Here is a 15,120-nt window from a genome sequence, read left to right as displayed (position 1 = left end):
TGTGTCTCTAGAACAGAAGCATGGTGGCACATTTTCCATCTGTCCCATAGCTATATCACCTTATGTAGAAATTCTGTCAGAGTGCATGAGTTTAATGTGATTGGATCTTATAGTACTTGTATGAGAGACTTCCAAGGAATGGGGGCATGTCTACATGAGACACTAGAAGTGTAGTAGATTAATTCTATTAGAATTAGTTTTGTAGTATTCTAATACTAGAATTACTCTACTGCACATTAGCATCACATAAAAGATGTGTGCCAGTGCTACTGCCCAGTGGTGCCAGTTACAGCATATTTAGTACCGGTTATTACAGGTTATACCTTAATGCACATGTAAACGTGCCCTGGGAGACAGAATATTGCTTTTGGAGGTCCTTATTTTGAATAAGATTTATTTTTTTAATCATTTGGACAATTCAGATTCTTTGGCACTTTTTCATAATCATGAAAGTCATAACCCCCTAGATGTGTCTGAATTTCAACTTTAGTACTGCCTACCTGGAAACGCACTGAAATCATTATGATGTTCTCTTTCTCCCCTAAACAGTAGCTGTTAAACAACTAAAGCAGCCCTAAAGACAACTGTGTTTCATTAGTCAGCAAAGTGGATCTTGTGTATAAATTTATTGGGTGTCATGAGATTTTTCTGGTGAGCTGAAATAGACATAAAGAATATTTCAGAGGTAATATTTTTGCAAGAAAGACGTCAGTGCCAAAGTTCTGTTGACTTTTAAAAACTTAAATTGTTTATTTAATGCTGCACAATTGCTTTTGAAAATTTTGCCTTTTGACTCCATTCTACTTGTATATCTAATTTTGTAGAAAAACATTATTAAACATGCTCCTGAAGTTAAATACTTGAAATGCTTATGCAGAAGCAATTTAAAGATGTATGCATGCCAACCTTTGTATTTCTGAATTGTAGAACACAACTAAGTAACTATAACGTTGTGCCCTTAATGGATCATTTTAAGTTTGTTAGGTGTTTTAGGATAAATTTGTGCGAAGTAGTGTGCAAAAACTATATAATTTTTGGGAGTGGGAACTCCAAGCACTTTTTTTTCCTAATTTATTCTAAGTTTCTCCTTTCTGCATAGATCAATTTAGTTTTTCATTTTATATCTTATAACCACAATGATTACATTGTGATTCTTAATGTCGTGGTAGGAGGTGGAATAAACAGCAATTGAAGGACAAAGAGGAACGTCGGATGGCAGAAGAAGATTCAGATGAAAGTGATGCTGAATTTGAAGAGGGTTTCAGAGTACCAGGATTCCTCTTTAAAAAGCTTTTTAAGTATGTCTTTTTATATATATATATATATATATATATGTATAATTTTTTTTGGTTGTTGTTATATTATTATACAGCTTGGGTGTTGTTCACAAATAGATAATAGTTGGCTGTAGCAGTGCCCCGATAAAGATTCTTTGGGCCAGTACCGATGGCTGATTATTAACGAGCCATATTGGCCGATACCAATCCAATTGCCAATATGCAGCCAGGCAGCTTGGAGAGCAGCATCTGGCTGGTAAGTCTGGTGGGGGGGCGGGGGGCTTGGTAGGATAGGAAGGGGCATTGGGGGGCTGCAGATTGAGGCCCCCTGAAGTGGGAGGAATGGGGCTGGGGCAGGGTGCAGGATGGAGGCACACTTGTCTGGGGAGTGCAGGGGGGCAGCTTCCACTGCCGTGTGCACCCCCAGGGGAGGCATGGGGGGCATGTGCCCCCCTGGATCTGTGCGCGGGGTGATGGTGGGCTGCTGCTGTGGGCTGAGGCAGGGGGTGGCACTGGGCTCTTCCTAGTGGGGGGGGGTGCATTTGGGGTGGGGCTCTTTCTCATTCAACTACTAATTTAATTAGGATTTGAAGTGAAAGGCAAAACTATTTTAATTAATGAGGAATATTCTCCAGATGCAGCTGTCTCAGTTGAATATAAAATAAGGAAAATAGATATTTGTGTGGTGGGAAAGGTATGAGTCAGACTCTCCTTTGCTAAAGGATATGGACAAGTCCATCTTGAGAAACACGTTAGTTGTATTTAAGCCTTATTTGAGCATTTTATCAGGTCTAAATGTGCTATACAAGAGTATACAGTCTTCTGTAGCAGTTCTCCACTTCTGCCAGGGTACAATTACAGCCTTTTCATACATAAGCATTTTGTCCTGTCTGACGTTAAAAAACTAAGCAGGGCATGTCTGTCTTTCATTTCTGTGTTATAGTGGTATTAATATTGAAGGATCTCTTCAGATCATTCAACAGGAAAACCATCTCCCTTCCTGAAAGATTAACACTAGATCTTTCTAATTAGCTCTGCAGATAAGAAACTACTGGTTTTGTCCCATCGTTATTCAGAACTAAAGCACTAGCTATGAAGAGTACTTGAATAATGACTTGATTGAGAGGACCTCAGTGACCCAATACATAGTCTCCAATTGTTTATGCAGACGTACTGTAGAAATAATCATCATAACGTATGTATGGTCTGAGCAATCCAAAGGGAACTGAACAGAGGCAGGCAACTAAAAAGTAATCTTAGAGATGTAAGCCTCATTAATGAAGGCTATCCTTGTAAGTATGAGTCAGTTGGCAGAACTTCTAAGTGGTTAAAAACATCAGTGGAGTTGAATGATTTGTTTGACTTGTAAGTTAAATGCTGAAATCTCCAACGTATGAAGGCTCACAGTCTGTGGTTGTGTCTACATGTGCTGTTTGTGCGCATTAATAAGCTCTGAAGCTTATTGCTCCAGAGTGTTGTGTTCTTGGGCACTGTTTGCATGTGCGCCTGGGAGTGTAGCACGTTGAACTGTGTCGGAGCGGCCCCAGCTAGCAGGGGACCCAGGGGATCAGCCTGCTAGCCTGGAGCTGCTCCCCCTGGCTCAGCATAATGCAAAGGGACGGGTGGGTCATGAGAGTGCTTCAGTGCAGAGCTAGTCAGCAGCCAGCCCCCGCAATGAAGCACCTTCTTAGCACAATGAAGCTAGCTGGGGCAGTGTCTACACGTGTACTGCTGCTGAGTTTTTTACTTTGCAGCAGGATAGTACTTGTATTTACTATTCTGTACTTGTCTTTACAAGTACTATCCTGCTGCTGAGTAAATTAGTTTACTCTGGCCTAATAGGGGTGCACATGTAGACTTGTGATATTTACTGCACAACTAATTAGTCAACTGCACAGTAAACATCTCATGTAGACACACCCAATAAGTACTAACCTTTCATTTCTGAACAAATTTGAGTATGAAGATGTCAGTATATTTATGAGGCAGTGTACAGTAGCATATTCTAAGTCAGGGGTTGCCAACCAGGGGTACGCCTATCCCCAGGAGCACTTAGAAAGGATGTAGGGGGTACATGCAGGTGGGCAGGGATGGAGCATACCCTGGGGTGTGGTGGCAATCTCTCCCCTGGCGCCTTTGCGTACTTTGCTTCTTACCTAGAGGAGGGGGAGGGGCGTTCTGGGCACTGCCAGCCTTACGTGGCACACTGTGGTGCCTCCCCGCCCCCCACCTCCTCTCTCTGTGCCCACTCCCCGGAGCAGGGCTTGGGGGAGCACAGGTAGTGGTGCCCCTCTGTAGGCGGAACATGCACTGGCTGGACAGGAGATGTGGGGCTCACACGCAGCGACTGCCACTGCCCTGTACTGCCACCACTGCCACATCCCACGCAGCTTTCCTGCAGCTGGTGACATGTGCAGTTCTTTGAGCTGCTGACAGGCCTCACATCTCACACGCCACCCGTCAGCAGCTCATGTGCGACCAGCCGTGGGAGTGGGGTGCAGCAGTGACAGCAGTGTGGGGTAGTGGCAGCCGCCACATTCAAGCCTCACCCTCCCGGCCCGCCAGCCGGCTGGGCAGCACATGTACAGTCCGCAGAGGGGCACCGCTGCCCTCGCCCTCCCGGCCCTGCTCCTGGGAGCGGGCACAGATACACTTCCCCCACCTTCTTGATCTGCACCCCCAGCCCCTTCACTGTCTCCCACCCTGCCCTTCCTCCCCAAATACACTTACCTTTGTGTGTGTGTGTGTGTGTGTGTGTGTGTGTGTGTGTGTGTGTGTCTGTCTGTCTGTGTCTGCATCTGCATGTCTGTGTCTTTGTGCATGTGTTTGTCCCCTGCCTGTTCAGCCACAGCAGGTACATGGCGTCGTGTGGCTCTTGAGGCAGTGGGATGCAGAGTCCAGCCTGCAGTAGCAGCTACCTCTGTGCTGTACGCAGATCTGGGGGGCATGCACCCTAAATCACCACCGGGGTGCACACAGTGGCAGGAACTACCCCCCCTTTCCCGCACCTCCTAGACAAACTGTTCTCATGGCTCCGTCCCGCACTCTGCCCTGGCTGTGCAGCGCCTACCTCTGCCCCAACCCCACTCCCTTACCATGGGGGCCTCGATCTGCCCCCTCTCCTCCCCGCCCCTTAAAACCAAGAAAATATAATTGGGTACATGAATTGAAACTGAGGTAGAAGGGTTACACTTGTTAAAAAAGGTTGAAAACCTCTCTTCTAAGTGATACTTTCTATACTAAATTGAATCTCAAATAGATTTGTTCCTGCTGCTAGAAATAGCTGATCTTTAACTTTTTTGGTAAGCCTATTAAGGTATTATTGTACTATTACTACTACTACAGCTTTTCTCTTGTGCTCTCAAGAAGGTGTAGCTAGATGAACTAACTTCATATTTCATGGTACAATAATGGGGCTAGGCGTCAATAGCAGTGGTGTAAGAACAGAACAAGAACTGCTGGGCAAGGTATTGTTTCCAGCCTTATTGTACAATTATCCAGATGTCTGTTTTTTCAGCCTAGAAGAGGACTCATCTACACTACTGAAATCTACTGTGTTGCAATAACTGCTTTTAGGATAGTGCTCCCCTGAGGCAATTAAAGAATATCTTTGTCCAAAGTGAAGATAAGGTTAAAACACTTCACTGTCCAACACTGAAGACAAGATATGCTGTAACTATGATGTTCCATGGCTGTAAAGTAATATGGTTACTTGGTTAACACAATGCAACCACAGCTATTCTGGGAAAGGCATTTGGTATTGTGTTTGGCCCCCCAGTAGTCTTCCATAGTAAAGACCAAAACACAGAAAATGTATGCATTGGTAACAACGAGGGGTGACAGGAGGGAGAAGATCAGGGTTAGGATGGTTATCTCAATATAGAATTCATAACTAAAAATGGTATTTGGGAATTTTTAGTATTTTTAACTGATATTTGTATAGAATTTGAAGATCGGTCACAATCATTGGATGAAGCCAAAGAGTCAGTATAACACAACAGAGGAATATTTTCATTGTTCCCCTGCAAAACATCAGATCTGAAAAAGAGATGTGTGTGTGAGCTGCCACAGGTAAAGCAGAGAGATGAGGACTCCCTACCACTGCAAGGGTTGTTACAGTATACTCAAGAGAATCAAGAGATGTGAACATCTGTAGTATTACATGGACCCTTTCATCTTCTAAGATCTTTTTCTGTTTTTTTCACTTCTTCAGCTTTTATATGAGTACCTAGGAGAAGAACTGTGTCCTAAATTATTTTGCCTATCATTATATAGTTGAAGGCATTTACAAGGAATTTATAGACACAAGTGGCAGTAGGCAGCTGTGTTTCTAAGTATTCTTCATTCAAAGCATGACAAATGAATGACATAAAACATTGTAAGAAGCTACAGTATAATGAACTGTAAACATTCAAAATCCAATCTAGAAACTTACGTTACAGAGAAAATATAATCAGTAATCTTGCTTTTCCCCTGAATTTCCAAAGTCTACTAACGCTTCAATCTCTTTAATTTTTCTCTTTAAATTATTTATATTTTAAATCCATCTGTTTCTTAGCTTTCACCCTCTTCTTGATTTAACCTCATTTTCTTTAATACAGTATTATTCCTGCTTCTGATGCAGGTTATTAAAAATAAATAAATAAAAGTCTTAAAATCAATCATAGTCCAACCCTGCAATTCCCGCCTTTCCAGCTTTTAATCTTAACTGGTTTGCCGCTTAAGCTACATGTTCTAATTGGAGTCTGTTCTGCATTACTATTTTAATCTAGTTTCAGTCTTTCATTTTGAATTGTAATTGTATTGGTATACTTACCATGTAATGCTCTCCTGCATCCCACTCAGAGAGAGATCTTGGTGCTCTGCTTTGGAAAAACTTTTTTTTGTCAGCTTTTTCTGTATTGGGAGAGGGTAAATTTTTTTTTAAGGATTTTCGGGTTATATAAAATAAACAAGCTTTGACTGACCGGGTTGTTTATCTTGTTACAGAGCATAGAAACCCCAGTGTTTACAAACCGAAGTTTTCATTTCAATTAAGGTTAAATGTTATAACTTACAAGCTGCCTATGCGTCCCCCTTTTTTGGAAAGATTAAAGCTTTGCATATTAGAGCAGTTTCCCAAGTTACTTCTAACAATATATTTAAAAATACATGAAATAAAAAACCCTCTAATTACCATGTCTATCAGTTTAATTAGAAATGTTTTAGCATTGCATGAAGAATGACTGTGTCACATATAATGTCTAAGTGCATCAAAAATGTATGACCTTGTAAATACAGCACTCATGTAAAACACACATGCAGCATGTTACTGTAACTAGTATTAGAACCTTGCCAAATGATTAATTCATGAGTACTTTCTGTTATGATGTGTATTATCAAACATTTGCCATCATCTTTTTCCTTGTTGTAGGTACCAGCAGACAGGTGTTAGGTGGCTCTGGGAATTGCACTGCCAGCAGGCAGGAGGAATTCTGGGAGATGAAATGGGATTGGGCAAGACCATCCAGATAATTGCCTTCTTGGCAGGTCTGAGCTACAGCAAGATCAGGACTCGTGGTTCAAATTACAGGCAAGTGCTCCTCTGCAGACTGTCAGTCTGTGGAGCTCAATTAATATTTCATCAGATGTATTGCTGGTGGAGGAGGGTCCTGTGAATTATTAATGACATTTCAATTACAATATTCCTTTAATTCTTTTAGTGGGGGACATCAAAGGAAAATTTTTACGAGACAATGGAGCTGTAGGGCAGGAAAAATTAAACATGTAACACTTTTAATGAATTCCAGGCATTGATGCTTCATTTTGCAGATGAGCCTCGCTAGATATTTTGGGTCAATACAGTGTCTAAGGTTAGCTTCCACAAATGGATTGTTTACAAACTCAATTATGTTAATATCAATAGTTTACACAATATGGAATTTTAAATTAGATGCAATACCTTTAGTTCCGTTTATTAAATTTTACATTAAAATATTTGTTTTGGCAAGAGACCAGGTGAATGCTTTACAGGAAGTATCAAGCCTATTCATGATGAAAGTCAGAATTTCTGATGGGGGGGAATCATCCTTGCAATTTTTTTTAAGCCTGTATATAGATTTATATCAGCTTTTTTCTCTTTTAAAAAATAATTCTTTAAGTTGACTGACTGTTCTTACTGCACCCCATATGCTCCTTCCCATATGGCACTGGGGAGTGTCTAAGATTTACAATTCCTTTTTAATCTGTAGATCTGTTAGTTTATCAGAAAATCTACTTTTTATGCATCCTGGAATTTATTAGTACATGTGTAATAGTACTAATAACTTCCAGATCTGTGGTACTCATTATCTGATCACCTCAAACTACCAAATGAAATTTACTAAAAGTTTAAATAAGTAGATGCGATTTTTTTTTTTAAATGTAAAGCATCATTATATAAAATATATTTGGCAAAGACACAAATATTAAAGTAATGCCTAATGCATAACATCTCTATCCTTATTATCCCTTTCCTTTCACAGAATTGCAAATGTTAGGTTTAATTTGACATTCCTGCACAATTGAAGGACCCAATTCTGCAAGCTGTTCCCAAGGGATGGATCACAGTATTTAGCTGGAGCTCCACTGTAGGCAGTGGTAATCCCGGTGACACAGGGATCCATCTATGTGGAGTCCATTACAGGAATGGGGCGTAAGACTACAGAGAGGCTCTTTCTCTCGGTCTGAATTATAGGAGAACTAAGGCAGCCAGAATATAATTATTTTATCTTTATTAATTCTAAATGTATGATTAGATCTTTGTTTTTCTTGGCCTGCATGCTTAGAAACATTTTTACCATGAACACTTCAGGGAAAGACGCTATTCCTAGTTTTTGTCTGTAAAGCATCTGCCTTCTATTGTTGCCTTGCATATAAAATGAAAAGTAAGAGCAAGTCACTTACCTACTTTGTCTGAGTTCCCTGGTTATGAAATGGACATGATAACACTGTCCCACCATAGGGAAGAGTTGTAAAGATAAATATTTTAAGGCCAGAGACATGTACTGCTGTAATGGGAACTGTATGTGTATGTTTGATATCCAAAAAATACAACTTTGGATATACTTTATGTTGGATTAATAAAACCCTGCAGACATTTTTGTTGCTTCAAAATAAGAAATTCCATGTTAATTGTCAGTGGGCAAGCTTCTAATCTCAGTGTTTCTTCTTTTCGTAATGTGGCCCAGGGAAAGAAAAAAACTAGATGCAGTAAGGCAATTTTTTCCTAGGGTAAAACTATCAAATAAATTAAGATGTTTCTTTAACCAGCTGATGACTTATTTTGAAATAAAATCCACACAGCTAGAGAGAACAGAAAGTCATTGCGGCAGTCAGAGAAGAAAAAAATTACTTTGGATCGTATGATGCCATGATACCATATTTAATACCATATTTCTCAAATATAAAACAACCTTGATTATTATAAGACAACCCCCAAATAATTAGATTTTGTATGCAGAAAATATATACATTTGTTATAAATTTCCAGGTATAGAATCTACTTTTTGAAAACTTCCCTTGAATTTGTCCCCTTCTCACTGCTACAGCAAAGAAAATGAATCTGGGAGAGTCAGGTAGCCCCTTTGACTTTTGCTTCCCCTACAGCTCCTTCTCCTTACTGTCAGACCCTTCTCTCCCTGAGCACATGGAAGTGAGGAGCAAATTTGAAAGCAGTGACCTTGAAATTAAACATAGCTGTAGTAAATTTGTGTATAGTACCCATTGACTTCAGTTTATCTACTATCAATTAATGTTACCTTTTTTCAAAAGAAGTGCTTTGGCACCTACTGATATATATAGTACAAAGTGGGTGCATCTACACATGTACTTTGCTGAGGAGTTGACTAATTAGCTCCTCGGTACAGCATTACTATTTACACATGTGCTGGTATTATGGCACAATAAATTAATTAACTCCACTGTAAGATAGTACTATGTACACCACACATGTAGACAGATTCACAGAAGTTTAGGGCTGGAAGGGACCTTGTGAGATTATCGGGTCTAGCTGTAGGCAGGAAAGACTGCTGGGGTCAAATAACCCCAGTAAGATGTGCATCCAGTCTCCTTTTGAAGATCTCCAGAGTAGGAGCCTGCACCACCCCCACTGGGAGTCTGAACCAATGACTGGGGCTGGCTGGGGCACAAGGGTTCCTAAGTGAGGGCTTTCTGCTGTCTAGATACATAACTCCACACGTTCGGCACGCTCATGGCCTGGAAGCTCACCCTGTCCCCCCCACCCCACACACACTTGTCTCCCAAGCCTGCTGCCAGCTTGGGCCAGCTCCATTCTGGCTTAAAGTGCTGCTGTCTCGGGTGCAAATGTAGATGCTGTGCCTGGGAGCAGTTCGCTTCAGTTCAAAGTGCTCCATAGTTCATCGTGTCATATGAATTGCACGTTTAGATACACCTACTGTGCATGATATTAATCCAAAGCCCAAGAGGCTTGTAAGTCGCATCATGATTTATTGGGCTGGTCCATAGCAGAGTCAACAGCATTTCAAGCCATAGTGACCCCAGAACTCAGCACTGCTCAGTATGTGTGCTCCAAATACCGCCTTCTCAAAGGACCTATGTGCTAATCAGTCCCCCACACATGACTGGAGTCAGATGTTCTTGTCACGAGTCCTGAGATGCTCCAAAAATTTATATTCAGATTTAGTGCAGGGCAACCTGGTTTGGCTTTACCTCATGGATGGCGGGGCCACACTAATCATGTGATAGGTTGAGAGAGGAAGTGACAGAGGGATTCTGGGTGAATTGTTTGGGGCCCTGTCTGGCAAACATCACCAAACATCTCAGGCTGGTAAAGAAATGGGAATCATTGGAAATGGGAGAGAGAAGCACAGCTCAGCTGTGAAAATTGAAGAGGAAGTCAAAATGTTTACGCTGTAATGGCTCGCTGTGACTTGAAAAAAGAGTTCGTGGTGAAGATAAGAAATTGCTTGGAGAGCTATTGTCTCTCAAACAAAGTAAAATATGAGTAGTGAGGTGAAAGCTATAGTTTTCCTGTAAGTAGTTTCCTTTAACTCAAGTGTCAAACTTGTCTGGCCCAACTGGTGTGGGACAGATCTGTGGGCCAGATATGGCTCATGGACCCCCTCCCCTCCTCTTTCTTCCCCAGCATACCTGATTCAGCAGCTGGTCTGGGGCCAGCTCTGTATGCAGCATAGATCCCTGGAGCAGCCAGAATGGGCACCATGTGCAACACAGTCAGGCTGGAGCAGCAGCCATGCTGCACACATTGGCTGCCCCAGCCAGATCACGCTGCATGTGAGAGAACCAGGATCCCACCCCACCCCACTCGCTGCAGTGCCCACCCCAGTAGCTCCAGGACTGCACGACACACAGTGCCTGTTCCAGCCAGTCTTGGACCTACTAGAGCTGGCACCATGTGCAGCACATGTCCCAGAGCAAGCACTGTGTGTTTTGTAGTCTGGGTGGGGTGGCCACTGCATGAAACATAGCTGTCACTCCAGCTGGACTGCGCTGCATGTGGTGCACATTTTGGCTGCTCCAGGATTCATGCCACACAGGCAGGTCCCAGACTGGGTGGAGCAGCCACCAGGTCAGATATGCTGTGGGCAGGGAACAGGGAAGGGGATGGGAGAGAGTCCATGAACCGATTCTGTGCCACAGGTGCACACTGTGCCTTGTTTGGAGTTTGCTCAGATCCAGGAGTAGCACAAGGGGCTGGGTGACAGGGCTCTGAGGTCTAGATCTGGCCCGCAGGCCATAAGTTTGACACCCCTGTTTTAACTAAAAAAAGAATTAAATGTATTTAATTGTATTGGTGAAACTGGTCCTTGACTTCTGTAAAACTGAACAAGATGAGTTTGTAACAAAGATATTTCATAGATTTCATAGACATTAGGGCTGGAAGGGACCTCGGGAGATCATTGAGTCCAGCCCCCTGCCCAAAGGGCAGGAAGTCAGCTGGGGTCATAGGATCCCAGCAAGATAAGCATCCAATTTACTCCTGAAGGTGTTCAATGTAGGTGCTTGAACCACCTCCGCTGGCAGACTGTTCCAGACCTTGGGGGCTCGGACAGTAAAGAAATTCTTCCTTATGTCCAGCCTGAAACGGTCTTGCAGGAGTTTGTGACCGTTCGACCTCGTCATCCCTTGGCGCGCTCTGGTGAACAAACGTTCCCCCAGATCCTGGTGGTCACCCCGATAAACTTATAGGTGGCCATCAGATCACCCCTGAGCCTACGCTTTTCCAGGCTAAAGAGTCCCATGGCTGGATTCCCCATTGTTTAAAGTCCATAACTTTGTAGACTAGACAAGGGATTTGCCAAAGAGCAGGTTTCAGCCAAGACCAGGACTGCATTTATGGTAACCATCTCTTGCCTTGAGGCAATCTCTGTAGATGCTGAAGGCTCAAATGTTGCTGACTTTACAGAATTCATCATATCCATGTCACTGGTTCCTTTTGGGGTGTACCATTTGGATAAAATCCATACACAATTTATTATAGAGGAAGGGCTTTTAATTATCCGATTGTGACAGTTAAAGTGCTGGTGAGCAGTATAGAAGCTCATAGAGAAGGGTATCACAGCTAGGGAGTTTAAAGCAAAAATGTTGAGATTATTTATCTCAAAGTCTGCCCTTAAGCATAGTTCCTGTACTTTCAGAGGTGCAGAGCAACTAAAGTTTCTAAGCTTTGACGGTTATGATTTGAAGTTATGATTCCAGAGCCAAAAACAAGTTTGAAAGTGCTGACTGATAGGTTTTTTTTCTGGAATCCAAATATGATGCGAATGCCTTGGATATGAGTAGTCCTGCATCTCATTTGGGATTTTAGAGGCTCACACTCAGAACATGGATATAGAATACAGTCAGAGAAAGGGCAGGGGCTCACTTCCTGGACTAGGGAGCCCCACAAGATGGAATTCTCCCCAAAAGGCAATCCTGCCTGCCGCTTACATGCCCAAAAAACCTAAAATTATTCCTGACTGTTAGCTAGCTGTAATACTCTTAAAATGTGAACAAATAAAAGACTGGAGTGGAGTATGTCTGAGGTAGATTTTGCTGCCTGACTGTAGATATGAAGTTACTAATTTCCTACATTTCAGAATTAAAAACAGGATCATGCAATAGTGACCATAAAGTGTCTTGTTTCTCAAGAATTTGATTCCTTTTGTCTTTTTGAAAACTGATGTCCAGGGGTTGTGACTGAGAATTCTGGTTTGTTTCTTCCTCCTTGGATGTTTGTTGGTAATTCAGAAGTGTTTAAAGTATTCTTTTAAGTTTGCACAGTGATGATAATAGTTCTTGGAATTCATGCAGTATTTCAAGGCAAGTAAGCATGACCTGAAGACATAAGTCAGTGTGTAATTGTGGGTAAATATGCACGCTCATCTTATTCTTATGGTTCTATTTAAACATACAGAATGTTTTAACAGTAAACCAGAAACGTTTTGTATTGATTTTTTTTTCCTACTGTTGAGTCATCTGTATTAGGGTTGTCCAATTAACAGTCCACAGGCCATATCCAACCCCAAAGAAATTAAACCATAGTCCCCAGGTTTCTGGTCTGGGTCCCACTCCCACTGCTTCTACTGGAGTCTCTGCGTTCTCCCTCCCTTCTGCATCCTGTCCCTGCTGCTGGGGGTGGAGTGGCCCAGAGCTTATGGACAGCCCATAGCTGGGAGGGTTTAGGGACCCCAGGGTGTAGAACCAAGGCAGCAGTGGTGCCAGTGCAGTCCAGCAGAGGGGCCCACAGGATGCAGCATGATGCTGTACAGCAGTGGGGATGTGGAGTCAGGAGCACATGGCACCAACCCAATGCAGCAGGGGGACAAGCGGTGTGGTGAAATGTAGCAAGGAGGAGGGAGGAGACATACGATGTGGTTTGTGGCCCAGGTAGCATGTGACCTGCTTGGTGTGTGGCCATTCAGAAGCTGTTCTGTAGTCCTTCCCATGTTACTGTTCTCGTCTGGTTGGAGTACTTCCTGCTTGTTTCGTCACCCAGGATCCTGGTTTTCTCTGTTCAAAACCCCCCTGTTTAAAACCCCCCAATTCTCTGATTTAAAAAATCCCAAATTTTCTGATTAAAAAATCCAAAGTCTATGATTTTCCAAAATTAAAATGAAACTATATATATAGGTAGCAGTTGAACACAAAGTTATATTGGTGTATTTACAATTTTAAAAAAAATTGGAAGCCTACCAGTGCATCAATCATTGTAATAAAATAAATTCTAAATACCTAAGTGTGTTGACATTTGGTATTGGTATATTTATCATGGAAAATCATACAAGATAAGCTTCTCCCTCTTCTCTCCTTTTGAAATAGAAATTTGCTCTGAATTCAGATAGGATATCTTCCTGGGGGATTTTGTTTTTAACAACATCTTCAGTCATTTTTAGACAGAAGGAAGAGTCTTATAGGAACAAAGAAAAAAACAGGCAGAAGGCAGGGTAGGGTAGCACCTTAGAAACCGACTGGTTCAGAGAGGCATAAACTTTTGTAGGTGACCACTGCTTCATCAAAGGCTCTGAAGCGGGGGGGCATGGGAGCCATTCAAGTTCTTATCTTAGTGCCAGCAATGGCATCCTCTAATGGTTTGCACAAATCATTCATCTATCCTGTCTCCTATCTCTATCTGTAAAATGGGGAGATAATAGTATTTACGGGGTATTGAGATTAGTTGCTTGAAAAGACTTTTAAAAATTTAACATGTTGCAGAATAATTGTCTGTCTGTAAGAAAATGAATGTAGGACAGGACCCAAATAATTGAACTCAGGAGTATTTTTGGTTTTAAAGTTGCATATATTTTATTATCAGCATAAAACAACTTTAAAGTATAAGAAGTCATCTGAGAGAATGTAAAGCCCAAAGTCTTTCTTCCTGGCATGGTAGTGACAAAGTTGTGGACAGTTAGTTATTTTCTTTCTTCTAAGGGGATGACATGCATCCCAAATATGATTTGCATTACCACCATAGGAAGTTCCCTTTTATCATTTTGTTTGCAACTGTTTTCTTTCTATATTTATATTGATAAATGCATCCATTAATTGTTCAGCAGATGATTTCTTATAGCTGCTTCCCTTTCATCATGCTTCTTAAAAAATAGATTTTTGAAAAAGAAGAAAATGCCAATCAATGTCTATAGCTCTTGTACTGCACTTGAACTGTTAAGTGTGTATTCGGTTATTTTAATGGGTCACTTAATATAAAGTGTTTACCTCATGTTAATGTTTTACCTGACTGTTTTTGGTTTTTTTAGATACAAGGGGTTGGGCCCAACAATAATAGTTTGTCCAACGACAGTAATGCATCAGTGGGTGAAAGAATTCCACACATGGTGGCCTCCCTTTAGAGTTGCAGTTCTTCATGAAACTGGCTCTTATACCAACAAAAAGGTAACTGTACAAATGTGTTTATGTAAATACCAAGGGTTATGTCTTTTTTTTCATTGTTTTTATATTCCTTGTCCTTTTTTTAAATTGTGTTTTATCCTAATAAAAAATGTAGTGTGATTGCATAGATTCTGTAATAAAGTAGACTAAATAAGCAGATGAATAGGATATGCTTACACTTCAGTATCCATTATGGCGGGGGCTGAAGTAGTTTTAAATGGGGTAGCTCAGAAACTGGAAGCAATCTAGTTTTGACTGTTTAGAGCAGGGGTTTCCAAACTGTGGCACGTGTACCCCTGGGGGTATGCGAGACATTTCTGGAGGCTGTACGGGAGAAATTGTGTAATAAATAGCAGGTTTAATTTTCATTGTAATATTTTTTGGCATGTAAGGGATTAAAATATGAAATGTATGCTGGTAGGTGTATGTGGGGAGTTGGTAAATCTGGAAAGGG

At 41.6% G+C, this 15,120-nt stretch overlaps 1 protein-coding gene across 1 annotated transcript in view; it reads left to right on the top strand.

Annotated features, from left to right (window-relative positions):
* ERCC6 (ERCC excision repair 6, chromatin remodeling factor) overlaps positions 1-15,120 on the top strand; it is a 78,465-nt gene that overhangs the window by 20,456 nt on the left and 42,889 nt on the right. The window contains exons 6-8 of the mRNA XM_090056533.1: positions 1,170-1,298; positions 6,691-6,849; positions 14,534-14,669. Of these exons, the coding sequence (XP_089912659.1) occupies positions 1,170-1,298; positions 6,691-6,849; positions 14,534-14,669 (424 nt within the window). The remainder of the gene's footprint in view (positions 1-1,169; positions 1,299-6,690; positions 6,850-14,533; positions 14,670-15,120) is intronic.

Source organism: Crocodylus siamensis, chromosome 7, assembly GCF_052110815.1.
Source record: "Crocodylus siamensis isolate JL-2025a chromosome 7, ASM5211081v1, whole genome shotgun sequence".
NCBI classification, from domain to species: domain Eukaryota; kingdom Metazoa; phylum Chordata; order Crocodylia; family Crocodylidae; genus Crocodylus; species Crocodylus siamensis.
This window is presented reverse-complemented; position numbering and strand designations above follow the sequence as displayed.